This window comes from Callospermophilus lateralis, chromosome 7, assembly GCF_048772815.1.
Source record: "Callospermophilus lateralis isolate mCalLat2 chromosome 7, mCalLat2.hap1, whole genome shotgun sequence".
Lineage (NCBI taxonomy): Eukaryota > Metazoa > Chordata > Mammalia > Rodentia > Sciuridae > Callospermophilus > Callospermophilus lateralis.
The window spans coordinates 2,205,242-2,227,872 of NC_135311.1; the positions used below are offsets into that span (position 1 = coordinate 2,205,242).

A 22,631-nucleotide genomic window follows, 5' to 3' on the forward strand; every position below is an offset into this window, starting at 1 on the left:
GGCAGATTAGTCTAGTACTACTGAGGTAAGACATATTTAATACAACAATTAACAAAAACACTAAAAAGGGTACTCTCCTGTGGACCAGGTCCACCATTCTTGCCAAGAATATAAAATACCCCTTCAGACCAGCGGCACCGTTTACTTTGATTCTATACTCACCAGAGAAACTGATGATCATTAGCTTGGCTTCTCAGTTACCTTTTCCCAGAAAGGAGAGGTACAAGACCTCCCTCTAGTGACATGAGTACTTGAAATGTGGCTAATTTGATGTTAACATCAAATGGAGATGTTAAAATCCACCTAAGATTTTAAGGACTTTAAATGGAAAAAAAAAAAAAAAAGTAAAATATCTCAGTAATGATTTTCACAGAGATCATATGTTGGAAAATTATTTTGGATATGTTAGGTTAAATAAAATATATCATTAAAACTAATTTTACCCATTTCTTTTTATGATTTAATATGGCTACTAGAAAATGTTAAATACTTCTGTGACTTGCATTTGCAGATAATATTATATTCTTACTAAAGAGCAAGAACAATGCAGTCAATGTAAAGATATAGCCTCCCTATAAATTAGTAAATCCACACTCTAGCTGACATTTAACGGGTGAGTTTCCTTTTTCTTTCTTTCCCTTCCTCCCTCCCTCCCTCCCTCCCTCCCTCCCTTCCTTTCTTTCTTTTTTGTACCAGGAATGAAATGAGGGGGTGCTTAACCACTGAGCTACATCCCAGCCCATTTTTATTTTTTATTTTGAGACAGAGTCTCATTGAGTTGCTTAGGGCCTCCTACCTCAGCCTCCCAAGTCACTGGGATTACAGGCATGCAACTGGCGACTGATAATCTTTCATGGTATAAGTCTCTCCATCATAAATGGATCAACTAACTTCACATTAACAAAATCAAGCCCTGCAAAATGGATGATCAGACCTTCACTGAAGTGAGCAAATCAAAGTTTTGGCACCCTTGGAGTTTCCTGGGCACAAGCTGTCAGCTCAGCCATTTTTCTGTCTGCCATTTCTCTCTTGGCTCATAATCTTATGTTTAGACTTTGTTCTTCAAAGGGTTGTGAATTATTCATCTTTGCTCTCCTACGACTTAGGTGTCTTAAACAGAGGTACTGAGAAGTTTGTTAAATAAGCATTCTATATTTGATGCCTTTGATCACAGCTATATGCCTCCTTGCCTCAAAAAGTACTTGGACATAACTCTCCATTGTTTTTTTTCTTCTTCATCTGTTAATTGCAAATAGCTTGTAAAGACTGAACACATGCTCAACAGAAAGCAAAATTTAGTAGTGTGATGTAAAAATAGTGAATAAATCTAATATGCAGTGAGTCTGATAACCATTACAGTACATTATATTTTATTTTCAAGGTCAAAGCCTTAAAGACAGACCACAGAACTGATATTTTATCATTACATGGTAACTTGTTATGCAACCTCTTATTTTTCCCTATTCTTTGATATAATAACCTCAAGGCTGAAACAGAATAGTGGTGGAAAGGAAAACAGATGACACAAAATGAAGAGTAAGTTTATCACAGGATCACTGTAATGCTTTGGCTTCATAGCATAGACCAGATGGCAATAACCCCTGTCTCAGCAGGCAATTCTCAATGTCCTGTGGTTTGTAAAACAAATTCACTATTAACTTGATCTGCTAATAACTGTTTTGATTATTGTGGCAGCAACAAAACAATGCTGAAGGCACTGGAGTCAGAGCGCAGTGGTCGAGCACTTGTCTAGCATGTGTAAGGCACTGGGGTCCATTCTCAGCATCACAAATAAAGAAGATTCATTGAAAAAAAATTTAATGCTGAAAACATGCACAATCCCTCAATTTAAGATGAAAAGCAACAAACAGAAAACATAACTCTTCCCTAATATTTATTCTGTCAAAAGGAAAATCCTTTTCTGAGAAATGTTTTGGTGCCAGGGATTGAACCCAAGGGTGGTGGTGTTGTTATTTTGGTGCCAAACCCAAGGGTGCTTAACCACTGAGCAACATCCCCAGCCCTTTTTATTATTCTATTTACCGACAGGGTCTCGCTGAGTTGCTAAGCGCCTTGCTAATCTGCTGAGGCTGGCTGCCAAGGCACGCCAGGAAACAGGAAACTTTTGACTTCTCAAATCCAGGTATAGCCAGGTGTGGTGGTGCAAGCTTGTGATCTCAGGGATTTGGTAGGCTGGGGTAGGAGGATTGCAAGTTCAAGGCCAGCCTCATCAATTTATTGAGATCCTGTCTCAAAGTAAAAAATAAGAGGGGCGGTGCTGGGGACACCAAATTGCCAGAACCAAATCCCCAGAACCAAAACAAACAAACAAATATAATTCAAATATACTCTCATCTCTTAACTGTTAAGTGAGGTAGGTGGTCTTCATTGTACCCAATTTTGTGGCTGTTTTGTAAAAGATACTAAAAATGCCTGAGAAATTATTGGTATTAGTTTTACTTATGTTAAACATTTACAGTTGCTAATTCTATGGAAACAGGTACCAGTCCTTTGGCAGTTTTACAAATATTGCTACTTTTATTATTTTACATGTGAACTGTGTATCATTTTCTAGAATTCATTCGTCTGTAGGTACAACTTGACTAATCACATCAGCAGTTCTGACTTTAAGATAGGGAAAATAAAAATAGGTAGCTCCCAGGTAGCTCCTGGGAGAAGAGGCGACGTTCCAAGGCCAAGTGGACCCAAGTGTCAACTTGAACCAGATGCAGCACAAACAAGAGGGGCAGACAAAGTAGCCTCAGCTCCAAACGCGGCACTTAGAGGTTAGGGTAAGGTTGGTTAGCCCTCATTTCCACCAACGTTGGTAACTGCAGAGCAGCTGGGCAGGTTCATGAATGTGGGATTGAGGGTAATTCAGGTTTTGAAATTAAATTAGAAAACAGAGGCTCTGTTAATCTTTAAGCAAGAGTTGAAAATTGTAAAAGGCGGTAAAGAAGAGGAAGGTTGAACAGAGCTCAAGGCCGAGTTCCAGTCCGCGGCCCAGGAAGCGGGAAACCCAAGGCGAAGGCAGAGCGCTTCCCCCAGGACGCGGCTCCGGAAGTTCCGGGGTCCGTCGCGCCAGCTCCGCGCATGCGCAGGCCTGCGCTTTGGGTGTGGCGGTGCGCGCCCAGATCTCGGTCTCTGGAGAGGGTGGGCGGGGAGACGGCACGTGACCGGGATTGCGGCTTTTGGGGCCCAATCCGAGACGTTCTGGGAAAAGCCCTTGTGGAGCAATTCGGGTAGCCCCGGTCCTTGCGGAGCCCTGACTCGGTGTTTCCGTTTCTGACTTCTCGGTTCTGTGCAGGACTCGAAGGACCCGGTGGTTCTCGCTCGGTGTCCCCGGAGTGGAACCGGAGGCGCCCGTTAGTTCCTTCAGGACCGAGGGGCCTGCCTCGGTCTCAGGTCCACCTCGGTCTCCGCGGAACGCGCGTCCTTTCTACCCCGGCGATCCCGGAGTGGCGGGAGAGCGCCCCGTGGTAAAACAGCACCCAGAAAAAGAGCCTGCCACCCATCTCGGGGTGAGGCTGGGGCAGTGCAGGGAGAGTCGAGGTACGTGTCCCCGGGATGCGACAGAGCGGCCGCCCCAAAAACGTACCGCAGGGTCGACCTCCGATCAGGTGTCCTGGTGGCTTTCTTTCCAGCCTCCCGAAAAGGACCCCGCGCAGGCCGAGCCGGCGCGGCCGACCCTGCAGTAACCCCACCGCCCAAACCCTCAAGGGTGATGACGTAACGTGGCCATTGGCCCCGGAGGGGCGTGGTGGGCGCGGCCTTTCAGGGTTTCCCCCAGCTCGAGCACCTGGAGGGGAGGGCCCGGGGCTGGCCCTGGCCCAGCCTCCCGCCCAGCCTCCGGGCTGACGTCTCGGTTCCCAGTTGCTTTAACTCCAGTTCCTTGTATTATAGATTCTTCTCCGGCCCCACCGACTGGTCACAGCTCCCAGCATGAATGACGTCAAGCACTACACTGCCCTAAGAAATGCCGGCGCCACCCCGCCTGGACCCGTCGGCTGGGGAGGCTGAGGCAGGAGGATTCCAAGTTCAAAGCCAGCCTCAGCAATTTTATCAGTGCACTAAGCAACTCAGTGAGACCCTGCCTCTAACTAAAATACAGAAAAGGGCTGGGGACGTGGCTCACTGGTAGAGTGCTTGTCTCGCACCTGCGAGGCACTGGTTTGGATCCTCAGCACCACATAAAAATAAATTAGTAAACAAAGATTGTGTCCATCTGCAACTAAAAATAAATAAACAAAGGGGGGGCTGGGATGTACCTCAGTAGTTAAGCGCCCGTGGGTTCAATCCCTGGTACCATTTTTTTTTTTTTTTTTAATGGGAAAAAAAAAAGGTAAAAAATCCTCTGGGAGAAATTCCCTTCACATGGAGAAATGGGTATAGCCTGTGAGCCAATTCTGGGGCTGCAGAATAAGCCTAATCAGGGAAAGTCCCAGTGAAGGGCGGAGATCATGGACTTCATCCTGAAAGATGGTGTAGTTGAAGTATTTAATAGGAGAATCAGAAAATAAGCAAGTGTTTATTGAATGTAACTTATTTATTTATTTATTTTTACATGCATGTTATTGAGGATTGAACCCAGGAATGGGATTACAGGCCTGCCCAGGGAGCCTGGCTCATCACTTCGTGAAGTTAGATTGTTTTCATCAATGTTGTGTGTAGCATGAATCATTATTAAGCATTAGTGTGAATGTGTGTGTTGTTTTTTTAAGTAGCCAAATTCAAATGATGCCTCATAAAATGTTAAATTATTTGTAAATATTAATGAAATTCAAAGTCATACCTACTTCTGATTGTTTCTTAATCAGGGTTATTATGAAGTAATCTTACTTTAGGGTTTTACCAAAGTGTCTACACTATGACATAAAAGTATTTTATCAAGATGTAGTACCCCCCCACCCCCGCCATTTGTAGTCTTTTTTAAAGATGCTCCTGAGATCAATTCATTTTGTAATTTCCACTTATGGTACAATCTGTTGTCCTTCCAGTTAAGACTGGCTGTGCAAATAGACTAATAACCCAAATAACTGTCTCAAGCTAAGGTAGGGTTCTCAGACCTTAGGCTAATTAGTATATGTAAAAGGCACCAGTAGTAGAATGCTATTTTAGCTACAGCTGCAGAGTATCATTACACCCTGTACTATAAACAGGAAAAATTTCCAGCAACTGGAAAAATATCTGCTCCAAAGCCTCTCTTTAAAATACAGAACAAGGAATAAACAATATTTAAGTGTTTTGAATCATAGTCTCTCACTGAATTGCCTCATTACCTATCAACCTCACCAAAAACTGTGGGGATTCTACCATTTTTTTTAACCAAGAGGGTAAAGGCTTTGAATTTTTTGAAGACAAACAAAAGTCATAGTAAATACCTGGAGCAATTCTTCAGTATTTTCATCCCTCAGGAAGCAGAATTCTACATTATACTTGTGCCTTAACTATAAAAAACATACCTCCCAGACTTCTCCACAAGTGAAACTTTTTAAAAAATCACTTATCAGGGGGAAACCCAGAGTACAGAGAAATACCTACTGTTTCAAAATTAAACATGTAAGAATTACATCTATTTATATTATCAAAAGATTTTGAAGATACACATTACAGAGTACAGATGGAAATGATGGGCTCATATTAGAAAACTGTGTGTGTGTGAGAGAGAGTTTGCGCGCGCATGCACGCACAGTGTTGGGGATTGAATCCAGGGCTTTGTGCATGCAAGGCAAGCACTCTACCAATTGAGCTATATCCCCAGTCCTAGAAAAATTATTAATGTACAGTTGTTGAGATTGAACTAAGGGGCACTTAACCACTGAGCCACTTCCCATCCCTATTTTGTGTTTTATTTAGAGACAAGGTCTCATGAAGTTGCTTAATGCCTTCCCTTTGTTGCTGAGGCTGGTTTTGAACTCTATCATCCTGTCTCAGCTTCCCAAGAGCTGGGATTATTGTAAAATACTGTACGCTGCCACCACACCTGGCAGCATACAGTATTTTACAATCAATTTAACTGTAATAATAGTAATAGTTACTTCCACTACAGGCAATAAAAGTACAGGCTCAATTGCCAATCCAAAAGGAAAATTAAATGAATCAAGAATGTTTTCCTCCTTCTTGGAAAAAAGTTAATAAGAAAGATGATAGGTTAAACTATTTATCACATCCTCATATCACATCCAAATTTGAATGAGGTAACTTTCGTTTGTTTTTAAAAAGATCTTCAAAGCTGCCAACAGTATTGCTGAAAAAGTGAATATCATACACTGAAGCTAATCATTATAACAAATCTTCAATTTATTTGAAGCAATTCCGTTTCAAAAACTTAAGTTACAGCAGTCACAGGAAAAACAGGGAATAGTCAGAAACAATAGAAGAATGATCATGAGTACTGCTTTTTGATTTGTTTTTAACACTGTCATGGCTTTATTCAAAAACACAGTTGCACAAAAGTATTAACCTCAACGTTTACGGAGAGATTCTTAAAGAACTTAACACACTATATACATACTGCAATACAAAGAGCATTAAAATAGGACCCCAAACTTCTACAAAATATAAACCCCCCCTTACTTATTTGCATGAAAATACCACCCACAAAGCTAAATAAGTTCTTAAAAGTTATCTGGAGGTTCACTATGTGTTGTTTTCAAACCAAAGAACTCTAATTTTGATTGCACAATAAGATTGATAAGAAAGTCAATATATAGATTTCATTTTAAAAATAAGTATTTTATAATCTGGACATAGTATATAATGAGAATTCTTAGAGACCAAAGCAGGGCATATCAATTGTTAAAAAATTAGGAGAAAAAAATGTTAATCTTTTGTACTTTCTGATCCCCCTACTAAATTTATTCCAAGTGTTTTATTTCAGTCAGTTGTGCAACTGTTTTAGTTTCTCCACAAATAACCTTTAAAACACCAAGTCATACATTTTAAACTAAAAAAAAACAAGCAGCAGCAGTACTAACTCAGTAATTTAAATGTGTCCCAGTAGAAGAATAGCTTCAATTAGTTTACTGACACTAACTTAAAAACCTTACAAATATTCAAAACAAAGAAAATATTTTAAGATAGTCAAGATGAACAAAGCAGTTACCTTGAACATGGAGCCTCCATGACAAAAACAGAGATGTACTGTGTACTCATTATATTTTATTTAGTAACCATGTAAGTAAGCACACACTCATACTTATCCCAAATATTCTTCTATTTTAATGGACATTCACTTGAAAATAAGTCTTAATATTTAATCCCAAATATTTTTCCAACTGCCTACAATATTCCAATTAAATGCTACATCTGGTAATGCTTTAAAACTATAGGAACAACTAAAGGTTCTACTCAGAAAAATTATAAATACTGCGCAGGGTTGGTATCCAAATAATTTGGGATGCCAACTTAAAAACTGACTTAAACATCTCCTTAATTATCAACAGGCAATGAACATTGATGCTAATCCAGAACCCCTCCCCTGCTTCTTTACTTTCTTCCTCCTACTTATATGGTCTTACATATTTTCAGTCAAGAAAGATTTACAATAAGCAGAGCTTGCTGCCTGAAATTGTATCAATAACAATATTTGTATCTCAGAAAATTCTCAGTTTCTTCCACTCTGTTTAAAACCCAGAGAGATCTGAAAAGGTGGTTGAGGTATAAGACTAAAGGTTTTCTGGGTATCCAGAAGTTCCCAGCTTCCTTCTGGGATAGAGAGAGGGGAGTCAACAAGAAGGGAAGGTGATCATAAAGAAATTGATGAGAAAATGCACACCTACAACAAAACGAAATAAACAACCATGGGCACGTCATGATCTGCAGCCTAAAGAGAGGGCTCACCTGCGTGTCTCACTTAGTATAGGCAATTTTTCCTTCAAAAATAAAATCTTATCAATCACCATAAAATCCATGAATTATATTACTGACTAGAACCTCCCCCAAATCCACAAACTATATAATTTGCTGAATAGAACCTTTATTATTCTGCTTCTACTTTCCAACTTAATTCATGTGACAAAAAAACCACCCAAATATCTTTAACTATTTAAAAAAAAGTCAATGTCTTCAAAATAAAGATCCCTGGATCATCTCTTAAAAAAAAATAATGATAATCAACTAATTCAAGAGACTACTGTCATTTCATATTACAGATGACTGTAATTTCAGTTAATTTATAAATAACTTTAAAATCTTATGAATGAAATGCACCAAACTTCACCTGTGTAAAAGCAATCATGTTTTAATTACGGACTAAAAATTACTAATACAATGAACTTGAATTTGAATTAGAAAAATTAAGCTTCTAAATATAATTGCTAGAGAATGTCTTAAGGGGGAAGTGTCAATGAAATTTTTTCTCTACATACAATATGATCATTAACAGACTAGTAAATCTTAACTGGAATGATAAGGCAAAAATAGTAAAACCACACTTTTCTATAAAAAGTTACACATTATCTTCTGTAGGGATAGCTATCGTACATGAAAAAACAAAGATGTGATCACTCTATTGCACACCCAGGAATGCTGGGGAATCTGGTCTTAGAATGATCTAGTCATCTTCTTCCTCTCCGTCATCTTCAGCATCTCGTTTCCTCTTCTCCCCCCGGAGACCTTCTTCTTCTAAAAGAAGAATGGAAGGAAAAGTGTAAAAAACTTTAATTTCAACAAATGAGTATTTGTTAAGTTAAAAAGTTTTGACTCTTAGTGAAAAGTTGACAAATATATATATATATTTAATATATATATATATATATATATATATTAAGTTTCCAGTCTGAAATTTCTTTTTATTTCAGTGTATAAACAGACTTAACAGACTAAGAAATGCATAAATAATGATAGCTTGCTATGCACCCTTGTGGCCAAGTCATGAAGTACAGATGAAGAAACCAGGCTTCATATTGAAGAAACTGTTGGTAAATTTTTTTTTTTTGAGACAGAATTTTTTAATATTTATTTTTCAGTTCTTGGCAGACACAACATCTCTGTTTGTATGTGGTGCTGAGGATCGAACCCGGGCCGCACGCATGCCAGGAGAGCGCGCTACCACTTGAGCCACATCCCCAGCCCCTGTTAGTAAATTTTTAAAAAGACCTATAGGTAAAGAATACTGAAGAGCAAGTCGAGTCCCCCCACCCTGGATATCAAATCTTAAAGAATATTATATTGAGTTCAACTGTTCCTCTCCTCTCTTTCAGGTAAGGCTTCCCTCTTCAAAATGAGAGATCTTAAAAAGGTAATAAATTGAGTTCAGGGTAGCTCCCCTATCTCTTCGTTTTTGATTTTAAAATACATGTTATGAGCTGTTCCTTTAATGGAATTAAGGAATGCCTTGAGAAATTTACTCTTTAAAAAACTTTTGTAACTTCAAGGCACTCTATTATAAACAGCAAAATCAAAAGGATCAGTGACAATTTGTATTATAGACTCATGAAAAAATATTTTTAATTCTAGAATTTGTTTCTGGTTAATGTAACTCACCCTCTTCCTCCTCTTCTTCCCCTTCTTCTACATAATCATCATCATCTTCTTCATCCTTGAAATTCAAATATTCAGTTTGAGTATAAATAAACCATAACATATTTTCCACTATTGAGTATATCCCAACAAAGGCAAAGAAACTTTAGTTACCCTGTGTTTTGATAACCACAACTTCTTCCTTATTTATCTTTTTTTAAAATCCAACTAAGTATCTAGTTCTTTATAAAAATAAGTTATGCTTTAGACCACCACTGTTCAAAGGAACTTTCTGCAACAATGGAAATATACCATATCTGTGTTGTGCAATACAATAACCACCAGCCACACATGACTACCCAGCACCTGAAATGTAACCAGTGCAAATGAGGAATTGAATTTTTAGTTTTAGTTAATTTTAATTAATTTAAATAGCCACATCTACCTACTAGCACAGGTAGGAGAGCACAACTTTTGACTATTTTTAAAATGAGACCTTTTATTTTACAGATCAAGTTAAGAATGATCTGAATCCTAGCCCCAATATAGTTATATATGTTGAGTCAAACCACATTCTCTTTCTGGACCTCAATTTTCCAATCAATAAAAGCAAAGCACAGGTTGAGCTTTTTTTTTTTTTTTTTTGGTACTGGGGATTGAACCCAGGGGTGCTTTACCACTGAGCTACATACACCCCCAGCCCTTTATATTTTTTGTTTTGAGATAGGGTCTCACTGAGTTGCTTAGGGCCTCAAACTTGTGATCCTCCTGCCTTGACCTCCCTAGAAGCTGGAATTACAGGCATGTGCCATAGTGCCCAGCACCAGGTTGAGCTTTCTTTTTTCTTTCTTTGTAAGGAATAATAAAAAAGGATATATAGTTATAATTTTCAAAAAAATATAAACTACTAATCACACTTATTCCTTGATGATTTAGGAAAGTCCAAGTCTAAAAGAGCTCTTTTTCTGAATTTTGTTTTAAACAAATGTGACTGGATTAATTGATTCATGTTCTAGACCTTTTTAAAAATCATCTTTTAGATACTATCAATAAAAACTCAGCTTTTGAGGTCACCGTGATGGCGCACACCTATAATCCTAGTGACTTGGGTGGTGGAGGCAGGGAGACTACAAGGTTGAGGCCAGCCTCAGCAATTTAGCAAGGCCCTAAGCAACTTAGTGAGAACCTGTCTCAAAATAAAAAATAAAGGGGCTGGGGTTGTGGCTCAGTGGTAGAGCACTCACCTAGCATACATGTATGAGGCACTGGGTTCAATCCTTAGCACCACATAAAAATAAAATAAAGGTATGTGTCTACCTACAACTAAAAAATATACATATTTTTTAAAAACTTAAAAAATAAATAAAAAATAAAATGTGGTTCAGGGCTTGACTGCCCCTGGGTTAAATCCCCAGTACCCAACCCCTCCGACCTGACCCAAAAAAACTCACTTTGCCAGAAATTTGTTCAGTAGAGACTATAGTCTTCTCCTCAGTGGGGAATGTTTCCTCATTTGTGGATGAGTAATCCAAGGACACCATGATTCCCAGTCCTCCCGAAGCTCTCAACTTCTTTTTTTTGGGTGGGGTGGAGGGGTGGGGGGCGGGTATGGGATTAAACGTAGGGGGTTCTTTATCACTGAGCTACATCCCCAGTCCTTTTTTATTTTTTGAGATATGATGTAACTATTATTGAGGGTCTTACCTCACCTTCGTGTTTTGTTTTGTTTTTTTTTTAAGAGAGAGAGAGAATTTATTTAATATTTATTTTTTAGTTTTCAGCAGACACAACATCTTTGTTTGTATGTGGTGCTGAGGATCGAACCCGGGCCGCACGCATGCCAGGCAAGCATGCTACCACTTGAGCCACATCCCCAGCCCCTCACCTCCGTTTTTTAAAATAAATTTTTAAGTTGTCAATAGACTTTTTCTTTTATTTATATGTGATGCTGAGTGCCTCACACACGCTAAGCAAGCTCTCTACCAATGAGCCACAACCCCAGCCCTCATCTCCACTTTTTTAAAATTTAATTTTTTTTTTTTTTTTGTACCAGGGATTGAACTCACGGGAACTTGAGCACTGAACCACATCCCCAGCCCTATTTTGTGTTTTACTTAGAGACAGGTTCTCATTGAGTTGCTTAGTACCTCACAGTTGATAAGGCTGGCTTTGAATTCGAGATCCTCCTGCCTCAGCCTACTGAGCCACTGGTTATAAGTATGCGCCACCACACCCAAGCATCCTCATCTCCATTTTTAATGATTTATATTACACACACATAAAGTCCTTCTTTACACATATTATTTCCCTGCCTCTGAAGAACAGTGAAATAGGAAGAAATTTTTTAAAAAATCAAATAAAAAGTTAATTGAATGGGCTGAGATTGTGGCTTAGTGGTAGAGCACTTGCCTTGCACAATGTGAGGCACTGGGTTCGATCCTCAGGACCACATAAAAATAAATAAAATAAAAATTTTTTTAAAAAGTTAATTGAATATGCACTCTCTTTCCTTCTAATTTCTTTTTTAAATCTCAATTGTCTCTAAAGCATTCCCTGGCACTTAGCTTCTAAAAACAAGACTTCAGACCAGGCCTGGTTGCACATGCCTGTAACTCCAGTGACTCCTATGATTGAGGCAGGAGGATTACAAGTTCAAGGCCAACCTTAGCAATTTAATGAGACCCTGTATCAAAATAAAAAATAAAAAGGGCTGGGGATATGGCTCAGTGGTAAAGTGCTTCTGGACTTAATCCCCAATAGCAAATAAAAATAAATAAAAACAATAAAAATAAAATAAAAACAAGACTTCTTTTTCAACATTCAGATTATCTCAGGAACAAAAACTCCTTCTGGTCCCTGCTACTCCTACAGTGACTTAAGGTTATATGTATTATCACAGAATTTTTTATTCTTTATGTGGCCATGTTATTTGGGGTTAGTATTTCACAATACTCAATGGAATGATAAAGCTAACATTTGCAGTTAGTTGAAAGTAATTTTTAAATGACTTAATACTTCTTAGAATTAAGGAGGAATTATTGGCACAAAAAATAAAAGGTCAAATGTTAATGAACAAGACACTTATTTTATTAAATAAATTATTAAATAAATAAAAATTTATGGGAAAAACATTTAAGCTGTATGTTGGTGTAAACCAAGCAGACTGAAAATAAATATTCAAAATATTCTGTGAAGGTTTAAAATATTTAAGGTTCTATTCTTCATTATTATATAGTTCCTAACTCACTAGGGCCCAAACCAAATGTACATCTTTATTTTTCACAGTAGTTTCATATTTAAAATGGTATCAGAAAAAAATAATCACTGACCAGATATTATCGACCTGCTTGATGTAAAAGTAATTAGAAGAACAAATAATATTTAGTCTAAATAAGAATTCTTCCTCCCCACACCACCACTGTGGGGATCAAACCCAGGGCCTCATGAATGCTAGGCAGGCACTTTAACACTGAGCTACATCCCCTAAAATAATGAAAAATTATTTAAAGTTATAAAAGAAACCTCAATTTAACATTAGGAAAAAGGAACTTCACTAAACTCCCAGGAGCCAAGATCATTCATTCTTTGTGCCACTGGAGGTAATAAATGCTGAGGTACAAAGATGAAAGGTATTCCCCACCCTTTAAGAGCTCACAGCTGCACAGAAAGTAGCCAAATACGTTTTTTAAAAAAACTATCTACAGACAATAGAAGCCTAATCAAGGTTTAACGATAACAAAGGAAGGAATGATTTTCTAAGAAAAAATATAGAAAACTTCAAAATTAAGGTTAGCACCAGAGTTGAGTTTAAGGATAAAAGTTTACAAGGCATGACTGGGGTGGCTATTACACAAGCAAATATACATGTGAAATTTCACGGAGCTATTCATAAAATTAGTGCTTTTTACATGCTTCACTTTAATTAGCACAAACAAAAATGAAGTCCATCCGGGACCTGGGTAGGAAGTCATTTCAGATAGAGTAAACAATTAATACACATACATAAAGGCAAGGGATAGTTTGGTGTGATAATTTAACGTGGTACTGAGGGAGATGAAATTAGGGAAGGAAACAGGAGCCAAACAGACAATGCAGGGTTTGTATCTTTTGGTGGCAATAGGAAAGACATTAAGAGTTTCCAGAAGGCTAGTGATAGGATCACATTTGCAATGAGACGACCCAGGCAGCACTGCAGGGGATATTACTAAGTAGTGATGCTATATTCAGAGTATCAAGCAAGAAATAATTGGAGGGAAGAAATAATTGTAGGTACATTCTACAATGTACCTACAATGTGCCAGGGACTAGATACCTACATTATCTTGTCAAATCCTTAAAACAATCCTATGAGGTTGGTATGAAACTAAGAAACTAAGGCTAGAAACACCTATAAAATGTTTCTACCATACCATACCAAAAGCAGAGTGGATTTGAAAGATATCTGGGATTTATAATCAATCGCTGTTTATGCTTATCTAGATGTAGTCTGGGATAGGCCACAATGAGGAAAAAACGCAGACAGATACATACACATTCACAAGTTAGGAAACAACTCTCAGATTTCTCCAACTCACTTTTTATAGTACTTAGTGCTATGCCTAAGTAATTAATTTTTAAGGCTAATACAAAGTATTTATTCACCTGAATTTCTTCTTTCATCAAGTAAGAAAGGCCCACTTCTTCTTCTCCCTCTCCCAATTCTGACCCTGCTTCATCTTCATCCTCCTCCTCATCATCATCTTCCTCCTCTTCCTCATATCCTTCAGGTGGACCAGCTTCATCTTCCTCTTCATCTCCATCATCTTCATCTCCATCTTTAAAAATATTTAAAAATATATATGTGGGGCTGGTTTAGTAGTAGAGCACTTCCCTAGTACATGTGAGACACTGGGTTTGATTCTCAGCATCACACAAAAACAAATAAATAAAGGTATTGTGTCCATCTACAACTAAAAAACATTTTAAAATGTATGTATATATTTTATATATATACATTTATGTGTGTGTGTGTATGTGTGTGTATTGTTTTTAAAATGAGAAAATGTCTGGACAAATGTTTCCTTCCAGTAACGTTCATCCTTTTTACCCTTTCCCAGTCACTTTAAACTCTTAAGCCAACCAGTGTAAAAGTATTTCATGGTGACTTTTTTCTTTTAAGATTACCATTTTTGGGGAGCAAGGGGTGGGGGATTGAACTCAGAGGCACTCAACCACTGAGCCACATCCCCAGCCCTTTTTTGTATTTAAGAGTACCATTTTAAAACATTTAATATTTATTGCTTGAGAATGGTTTCTATATACTGGTATTTATTCAATGTGTAGATTTTCAGATATTACATGCATTGAAGTTGGTTTTACTTGATGGACATTTCAAAACCTGCGTGTTCATAATTCATTCCAACATTTTATAACATTATTTATCCAAAACAAATTTACTTTGCTGGGCCAGTGGCACATGCCCATAATCCCAGCTACGCCCAAGGCTGAGGCAGGAGGATTCCAAATTCAAAGCCAGCCTTAGCAACTTAGCAAGACCCTGAAGCAGCTTAGTGAGACCCTGACTCAAAATAAAAATTAAAAAGGTAGTAAAGTACCCCTGGGTTTGATCCCCAGTATAAAAAAGAAATTATTTTAATAATGAAAACTATGACCCAAAAATAAATATCATCCTCTTACTAACAACAGCTATTCTGTCACCTCATATTTTAGTCTTATATTCATCTAAAAATGCATATTCACAATCTATTTCTAGGATATTTTTCACCACTTCAAAAAGAAGAACCATACCTATTATCAGTTTCCATCCCCTAAATCTCACCCCAATAATCTACTTTCTATTTCTATTGGATGTGCCTATTCTGGGCCTTTGGTATATATGAAACCAAACAACACGGCCTTTTCTGTCTGATGTCTTTCACTTAGCAGACTGTCTTCAAGATTCACTTTTACATGTATCAGTACTTCATTCACTTCCATGGTGAAATCATATTATACTGTATGAATATATCACATGTTTTTAACCTATTTATCAGTTGACAGATACCCAAGTTGTCTCTACTTTGGGGCTATTATAAATAATGCTATTATAAATGGATCCTTTAAAAAAAAATACTATTTAAGAAGTTTTCACTATTACTGGGTAGTAGTTACACAAGTTTATATAGATGTAAAATGTCACAGAGCTTCCTATTACAGAAATCATTAAATTCCCTGAAGCTATTAGAAATCTGAAAGAAGAAATATAGGCTAGAGCTGTGGGATTTAAAATTTTCTTGTCTTACCAATAGCTTATGTGGGTTTTTTCCCCTCCACCTATACCTCCAGGTCCAATCTTAATTTGCATGGCTAGAGTGGAGACTATAATTATGACACATTTAGGAGTATTTAGAGTGATTACCCTCATCATCCTCCTCTTCGGAATCAGGTGCTTCATTATCCTCCTGATCAAATCCATCTAAGTATGTGATTTGTTGCAGCAATTCAAAAATACTTTCTCTGTAATCTTCCAGATTTGTGATCTCACAGTTAAACAAGTCAAGACTTTTCAAATTTTTAAGATTTTGCTAGAAAAGTAAAGATGTTCAGTCAAGATTTAATATACCATATTATTTCTTCTTAATTCACAATCCAGAAAACATATATTTGAAATTGAGAATGACTTTTGGATTGTTAGAATTTTATAACAAAGAGTTATTTTATAAAACACAGCCAATTCTCTTAATTAGCCCCTGGCATATAAATTCCAAAACTTTGTTTGATCTATTATTGTTACCTCCAGGATCTTAACTGAGTGCCTTATTTCTAGTGGACACTCAACACATTTTTTGATGACCAAACCTGTGCATAGGCAACAACAATAATCAATTTAAAACCACATAGGCCAGGCATGATGGTGTACACTGTAATCCCAAGGACCAATGACGCTGAGGCAAGAGGATCACAAGTTTGAGGCCAGCCTCACAACTTAATAAAACCCTCAGCAACTTAGTAAGACCTTGTCTCAAAATAAAAAAATAAAATAAAAATACCTTTAAAAAGGGTTGGAGTATAACTCAGTGGTTAAATGACACTGGGTTCAATTCCCAGTAACAAAAATTAAAAAAAAAAAAAAAAAAAATCACACAAAGTAGGCACAGTGGTACACACCTGTAATCCCAAAGACTTGGGAGACTAAAACATGAGGATCAATGGTAGGATCAAGGCCAGTCTCAGCAGCTGAGCAAAGGCCTAAGCAACTTAGTGAGAATCTGTCTCAAAATAAAAATATTTTTAAAATAAAGGGCTGGGGATATGCTTAGTGGTAAAGCACCCCTGGGTTCAATCCCCAGTACCCATAAAAAAAAAAAAAAAAAAAAGAAAAGAAAAAAAAATACAGCTATATTTTCAACATTTTCAATGACCTCCCAGTCTTTTTAAAACATCAGAGCAACAATTTTCAGAGTTTTACTAAATAGTCTTTTCCTTCCCACATACCAGAAAACTAGGGGACACTTAAAGTAACTCAAAAAATTATCAAGAAGGAATGAAAATGGGCTGGGGATGTGGCTCAAGCGGTAGCGCGCTCGCCTGGCATGCGTGCGGCCCGGGTTCGATCCTCAGCACCACATACAGACAAAAATGTTGTGTCCGCCAAATACTAAAAAAAAATAAATAAATATTAAAATTCAAAAAAAAAAAAAAAAGAAGAAGGAATGAAAAGCAATAGAACTTAAAATAACGAAAATTTTAAAACCAGATAGTCAAATCTTGAAGCTGATGATGAAATAATAAATACAACTTTTCACTGACTTAAAAATTCTTTTGGGTACTACCTTGTATGTCTAAAAAGAACAAATTAAAAAATTCATCTGGGGCTGGGAGCAGTGACACATACCTAGAATCCCAACAGCTTGGGAGGCTAAGGCAGGATGATCTCAAGTTCAAAGCCAGCCTCAGCAACTCAGTGAGGCATAAGCAACTCAGCAAGACCCTATCTCTAAATAAAATAAAAAATAAAAATAGGGCAAGCAATGGCATCAGTGGTAAGCACCCCTGGGTTCAATCCCTGTACCAAAAAAAAAAAAATTTCATCTGGGAACTTGGAGACTGAGAGAGAAGGATGGCAACTTCTTCAAGGCCAATCTCAGCAACTTAACAAGACCCTGGCTCAAAAGAACTATGGAGGTGGCTCAGTGGTTAAGTGCGCCTAGGTTCAAAAGTATCAAAAAAATTATTATTTTTTAAATTTTAAATAAATAAATAAAAAGGGTTGGGGATATGGCTCAGTAGAGATGTGCCCCTGGGTTAAATCCCCAATATGGGGGGAAGGTGGGGAGTGAGAGAGAGAACAAATTCAGAAGTTTTGCATTAAACAGAAATAACTAAGGTAAAACACAAACTAATCTGAGAAAATTTAACAGCAACAACAACAAAAAAAAGTCCAGTGATAAAACCTTTCCACTTACCAGAGCTTCTACCGTACTGAGATCTTTGATTTTGTTTCCACTCAGATTGAGGTAGGTAAGATTTGGACATTTTTCTGCCAGGACTTCCAAGCCTCCAGAAATTATATTGTCACTAAGTTCCAACTATATATTCAACATGGGGAGAAACAAGGAAAGATGAAGGCTTAGGATGGACCTAAGATTTTAAAAGCATACCAATTTAAGTAAGTTCTATCACCAGCAAAAAAAAAGAAAAAGTATACCAAAGCGGGGGGTGGGGGGGGTGCATTTATCATCATTAATTTTCAAATTCCCATTTGTGCCTGTTAAATGACATATGAGAACGCTATATGATGAGCTCCTAACTCAGCTTTGGTTTAGGTTGTATTTCATTTAGATTTCATGATTCAAAGAAAAATATTTGGTAGATGTTAAATTCAAATTCATGCCAAGCATGGTGGTGAACACCTATAATCCCAGTGGCTGGGGTGACTGAAGCAGAGGGATTAGGAGTTCAAAGCCACCCTCAGCATCTGAGGGAGGCTCTAAGCAATTCAGTGAGACCCCATCTCTAGATAAAATATAAGAAAGATGTGGCTCAGTGGTTAAGCGAACCTGGGTTCAATCCCCAGTACAAAAAAAAAAAAAAAAGAAGGAACTGGGCTTGTGGCTCAGTGGTAGAGTGCTTGCCTGGCATGTATGAGGCACTGGGTTTGATCCTCAGCACCACATAAATTAAACTGAATAAAGGAATTGAATCCATTTGCAACCAAACAAAATTTTAAAAGAAAAAAAAGAAAAGAAAAATCCAAATTTGTGTCATAAAGTAATCCCACCAACAAATTCAAATTTCTAAAAGCAGCTTTAGAGCTGATTCAACAAACCATTTTTCCTATCTCTAGAAACAAAATTTTCTCACTAACAGGCAGAATAGTCATTTCATTTGGCAAAGGACTAGACATAATAACCCTTGGCACTGAAATCATTCTGCTTGTACATTAATCTTGACTTACCTTTCGAAGTTTGTTTAAGCTGGGAAGTTGGGCCAGTGAACTTAATTCCACATTAGCCATACTCAGAAACTCTAGTTCTTTAAAAGTATCATTCAGGCCTTCAATTTCCCCATTGACACACAGGCAATTATCAAGAACTAACTCTGTCACCTGTGAGAGGGAATACATTAATTATTAGTTTGCAATCTGTTTAGCAACAGACCTGGTTTGACACTGTGGAAATGTGAATATTAAAACAACAAATCCTAAACAGGGCATGGTAGCTGTTGCCTATAATCCCAGGTAAGTAGGAGGATCACTTAAGACCAGGAGTTCCAGGCCAGGGTAACACAGCATGACCACACTTAAAAAAAAAAAAACAAAAAATTGCCTTACACAGATCCTTTCCACCCCCTGCCAGCTAATATAAAACCTAGTTATCACTACTAGCTATCTTCCAAATTAAATTAAGAGTAACAAGTTCAATGCCTAATTCAAACCACTGAGTCACTAAGGTATAGAAAACAAAACTTCATGCAGGCACCATGGTGCATCTGTAATCCCACCAGCTCAGGAGACTGAGGCAGGAGGACCATAAGTTCAAAGCCAGCCTCAGCAATTCAGTGAGATCCTGTATCAAAATAAAACATACAAAACAAGGTGGGCATGTGGCTCAGTGGTTAAGTGCCCCTAGGTTCAATCCCTGGTACTAAAAAAACAAAACTTTGAAAAAAGTTCCAAGGGAAATGTTTCCGATCCTAATGAGGATCCTCACCATCTGGACATATACTTATGCAGGAAGGGAACACTTAGACTACTGGAAAAAGATTCACGTGAACAACCTACCTAAAAAGTAGGGAATGGAGGAAAACATTTTATCACTTTTAAACCTCTTCATCTTTGGTTGATAAATGCCACAGGAACTTAAAAAACCTTGTTACCCCTCAAGAAGAAACGTCAGAAAGCTCCTTCTGGGTCAGCCCATCTTTCCAGTGTTATTTGAGAACAAACAATATCATCCAGAATGATACACCCTTGAAAAAATGTTATTTCTGTCACTGTGGTACATTTTTGTGAACATTTTCCCATTCTTGGGAGTGGGGGGCTGGATTCCCTATTAGGTCAGAATTGCAGTAACAAAAGTCACTGATGAGTGTGTAAATGGGTTTAACCTTAGGGGGAACGAGGAGACCCTGCTTCTCTTACTCCCAATGCAAAACTATATTAAAGGGCTAAAAATCAGCAACTAAGCATGACACCTTTTCTATTTGAGTATGACTTTGACAGCATTATTTTAGTAAACCAGAGATGGCACCATGATCTCCTATTTGAAGATGAGGAAACCCAGGACCAATAAAGGAGAATGATTTGCCTTGGGTCACACAGTTGGTGTGCGGTAGAGCTACGGCTTCCAGTTTTAACTGAGTGGGGAGGACTACTACATTGGGTGTCAGAAAGCCAGTTCTTCCACGTAAAGAAATCACTAAACTGCCCTACGACTCCATCTGTTAGTCTGGATTCTAGAATAATACAATCCACCTTACAAGTGTGTCGGAAGGAGAAAAGTAAATAAACGTTAAAAGTGCTTTGTAAACGGTCTACACAAATATACACAAACAGAGGGACCGTTACAACACCCGGCACAGGAAGGGAGCCTGCAGAAAGGTAACTGCAACCCCAGAACTGGAAGGAAATTACTCGGCTCACTAAGTAAAAGAAGAGGAGAGAGGACAAGTCCCTTTTTCTATCCCAAGACATAAAATAATAATGAAGGCATTCTAAACAGGTGCTTCCGAGACCGCTTTTTAGGTGTGGTTGTGTCTGTCCTGTTTCTTCTCTGAAGCCCCTAAGAATAAGTTCTAGAAAAGTTCAGGGCTGACCCTGATGCTATGACTGTTTCCTCCTACCGCCCGCGGCCGGCTTCAGGGGCACTGACCCGGGAAGAAGCGGGGCAGGGACAAGACCCCGGGTCCCACTGCACCGTCCCACGCGGAAGGCAGGCGGGACCGGGGCAATTCTCGGCCGGCGTGTGCGGGCGGCGGCCCCAGGTCCCGCAGAGCCTGGGACTGCCATCCGTACCAAGGGTCATTTCAGGGACCGCAAACTAGCCGGCTGCTGCCGCCGTCCGCTGCGACCAGAGAAATGCGCGGGACCGACAGGAACCCCACGCCGGGCGGGGACTCCCCCAGGAAGACAAGGGTCGCTCCCCCGGTGGAGGGCCGCGCGGGGCCCCGCGACGCCCCCGCCCGGTCCCGGGAAAGTTGGCCGCGACCCCGCCTCGCGTGGCCCCTCCCCACGCCGGCTCTTTAACTCGGGCGACCGCGGCGAGGGCGCCGCGCTAGCCTCGTCGAGCCTCCAGGGCGCAGGGTACGCAGACCCTCCGCCAAGGTCCAAGCCGTCGGCGGGAATCAAGTTCGGACCAGCCGAACACTTACACGGCGGCGGCAGAAGCGGGTCACGCTCGCGTCCCTCCCCACCGCCGGTCATCGCGACAGCTCCCCGTACCCACCCGCGGTCCGAAGGCGCCGCTGACCCAGATTCCGCCGGCGGCGGTCGGCGCGGGCCGCTTCCCGAGGGAGTGGGCGCCCCGGAGCGGGGGAGCGGGGGAGCGGACTCCGCCAGCGACCTCCGCCGGGGCGGGCGCGACGCCCGACGCCCCGAGGCCTAGAGGCCGGGGCGCCCACCCCCCAAAAGCCCTAGTTGGCAGTACTGCAGAAAAGTTGGACCAAGTTCGCAGGCGGCCACGGCGGCGCAGGGGCCGAGCGGACCGGGGGGTCGCGCGCGCCGCCGGCCCCGGGAGGAACGCGCCCCGCGCAGCAGCCGAGGGCCCCGCGCGCTCTTCCCGCCCCCGCAAGGCCGGGACGCCCGACGCCAGGAGCGCAGAAAGGGGCTGAGCCCCCGCGCGCACACATACGCCCCTAGAAACTTAAGCCCTTCGCCATTTTAAGTAGAAAATCCTAATGATTTTAAACAAAATTAAACATTTCCACCAACCTGGACCCCCGGTGGAGACTGATCTGTTAGCTCTCCCCACACACCCTCAGCACCCAGAAATCCAACCCCCAGGATACGGGGGCAGCGGGGAAGGGGTGGGGGCTGAGTCATCTCACCTCCTCCGGGGCTCGGTTCCTTAACTCCATGTTAATCCTCTTCTTCATCTCCATGTCCTCCTCCTGCTCTTCTGCTCCTACTCTCCTCCTTTCCCCTTTCCTGCTCTTCCCACTACCCCCCAACCCTGAAATTTTAAAAAGATTTGGAAATGAATGAAAAGAAACGCAAATTTAAACGCCCACTACCACCAGATAGATGTGGGGGAGAAAGAAAAGAATAGCAAATGGAGTCCAAGGAGTTGGGACTCTAACTCGGCTGCCCCCACCTCCTTGTCCACACACCCGCGCGCGCACACACACGCACGCTCACACACACACGCGCGCACACACACACACCAGCAGTTCCTTCCCCTTCAATGGCTGCTCAGAGACTGAGCCTCCATGACACGGCACCGCCAACCCCCTGGCCTACACTCCACCCACCTTCCGAACGTATTGGTTGGTTCTTTAGCGTCACCCTATTGCATTGGGCTAGCTAAATGTCCATCAGTCTTCAGGGAGGACCTGGACCAGAAGCTCTGCGTCTATTGGCTACGACCAAGCGCGCAGTTAACTCCGATAGGTCCAGGGGGGTGTACGTCTCAGCGAAACGATTTTGAATCCCAGCAGCCCCCCTCCTTTTCTTTGTGTGGTTGGCGCGCTTT

General features: G+C 40.1%; 1 protein-coding gene and 1 long non-coding RNA gene across 3 annotated transcripts; one reads left to right on the forward strand and one right to left on the reverse strand.

Moving 5' to 3' along the window:
* The first annotated feature begins 3,247 nt into the window (after positions 1-3,247).
* Positions 3,248-4,213, forward strand: LOC143404618 (uncharacterized). The gene is made up of 2 exons (XR_013091923.1): positions 3,248-3,552; positions 3,904-4,213. It is a non-coding gene; the product is annotated as an uncharacterized LOC143404618 (long non-coding RNA).
* Positions 4,214-6,313: 2,100 nt separating this feature from the next.
* On the reverse strand, positions 6,314-22,385 carry Anp32e (acidic nuclear phosphoprotein 32 family member E). 2 transcript variants are annotated; one of them, XM_076861906.1, is made up of 7 exons: positions 21,988-22,385; positions 18,899-19,048; positions 17,907-18,029; positions 15,860-16,025; positions 14,104-14,276; positions 9,487-9,541; positions 6,314-8,625 (listed from the first exon to the last, which is right to left on the reverse strand). In XM_076861906.1, the coding sequence occupies exons 1-7, from the start codon at positions 22,039-22,041 to the stop codon at positions 8,555-8,557; spliced, it is 792 nt and encodes a 263-aa protein (XP_076718021.1). In that variant the 5' UTR covers positions 22,042-22,385; the 3' UTR covers positions 6,314-8,554. The 2 variants fall into 2 exon arrangements, with proteins under 2 accessions (XP_076718021.1, XP_076718022.1); XM_076861907.2 differs by lacking the exon at positions 21,988-22,385 and adding an exon at positions 21,313-21,395.
* Positions 22,386-22,631: the final 246 nt, after the last annotated feature.

Excerpts from the sequence above, each read along its gene's own strand:
- Anp32e (XM_076861906.1), bottom strand. The coding sequence starts at position 22,041 with ATGGAGATGAAGAAGAGGATTAACATGGAGTTAAGGAACCGAGCCCCG. Across the intron at positions 18,030-18,898 it reads GCTTAAACAAACTTCGAAAG|TTGGAACTTAGTGACAATAT; the intron begins GTAAGTCAAGAT and ends TTGAATATATAG. Across the intron at positions 16,026-17,906 it reads TCAGTACGGTAGAAGCTCTG|CAAAATCTTAAAAATTTGAA; the intron begins GTAAGTGGAAAG and ends TTACTTTTCTAG.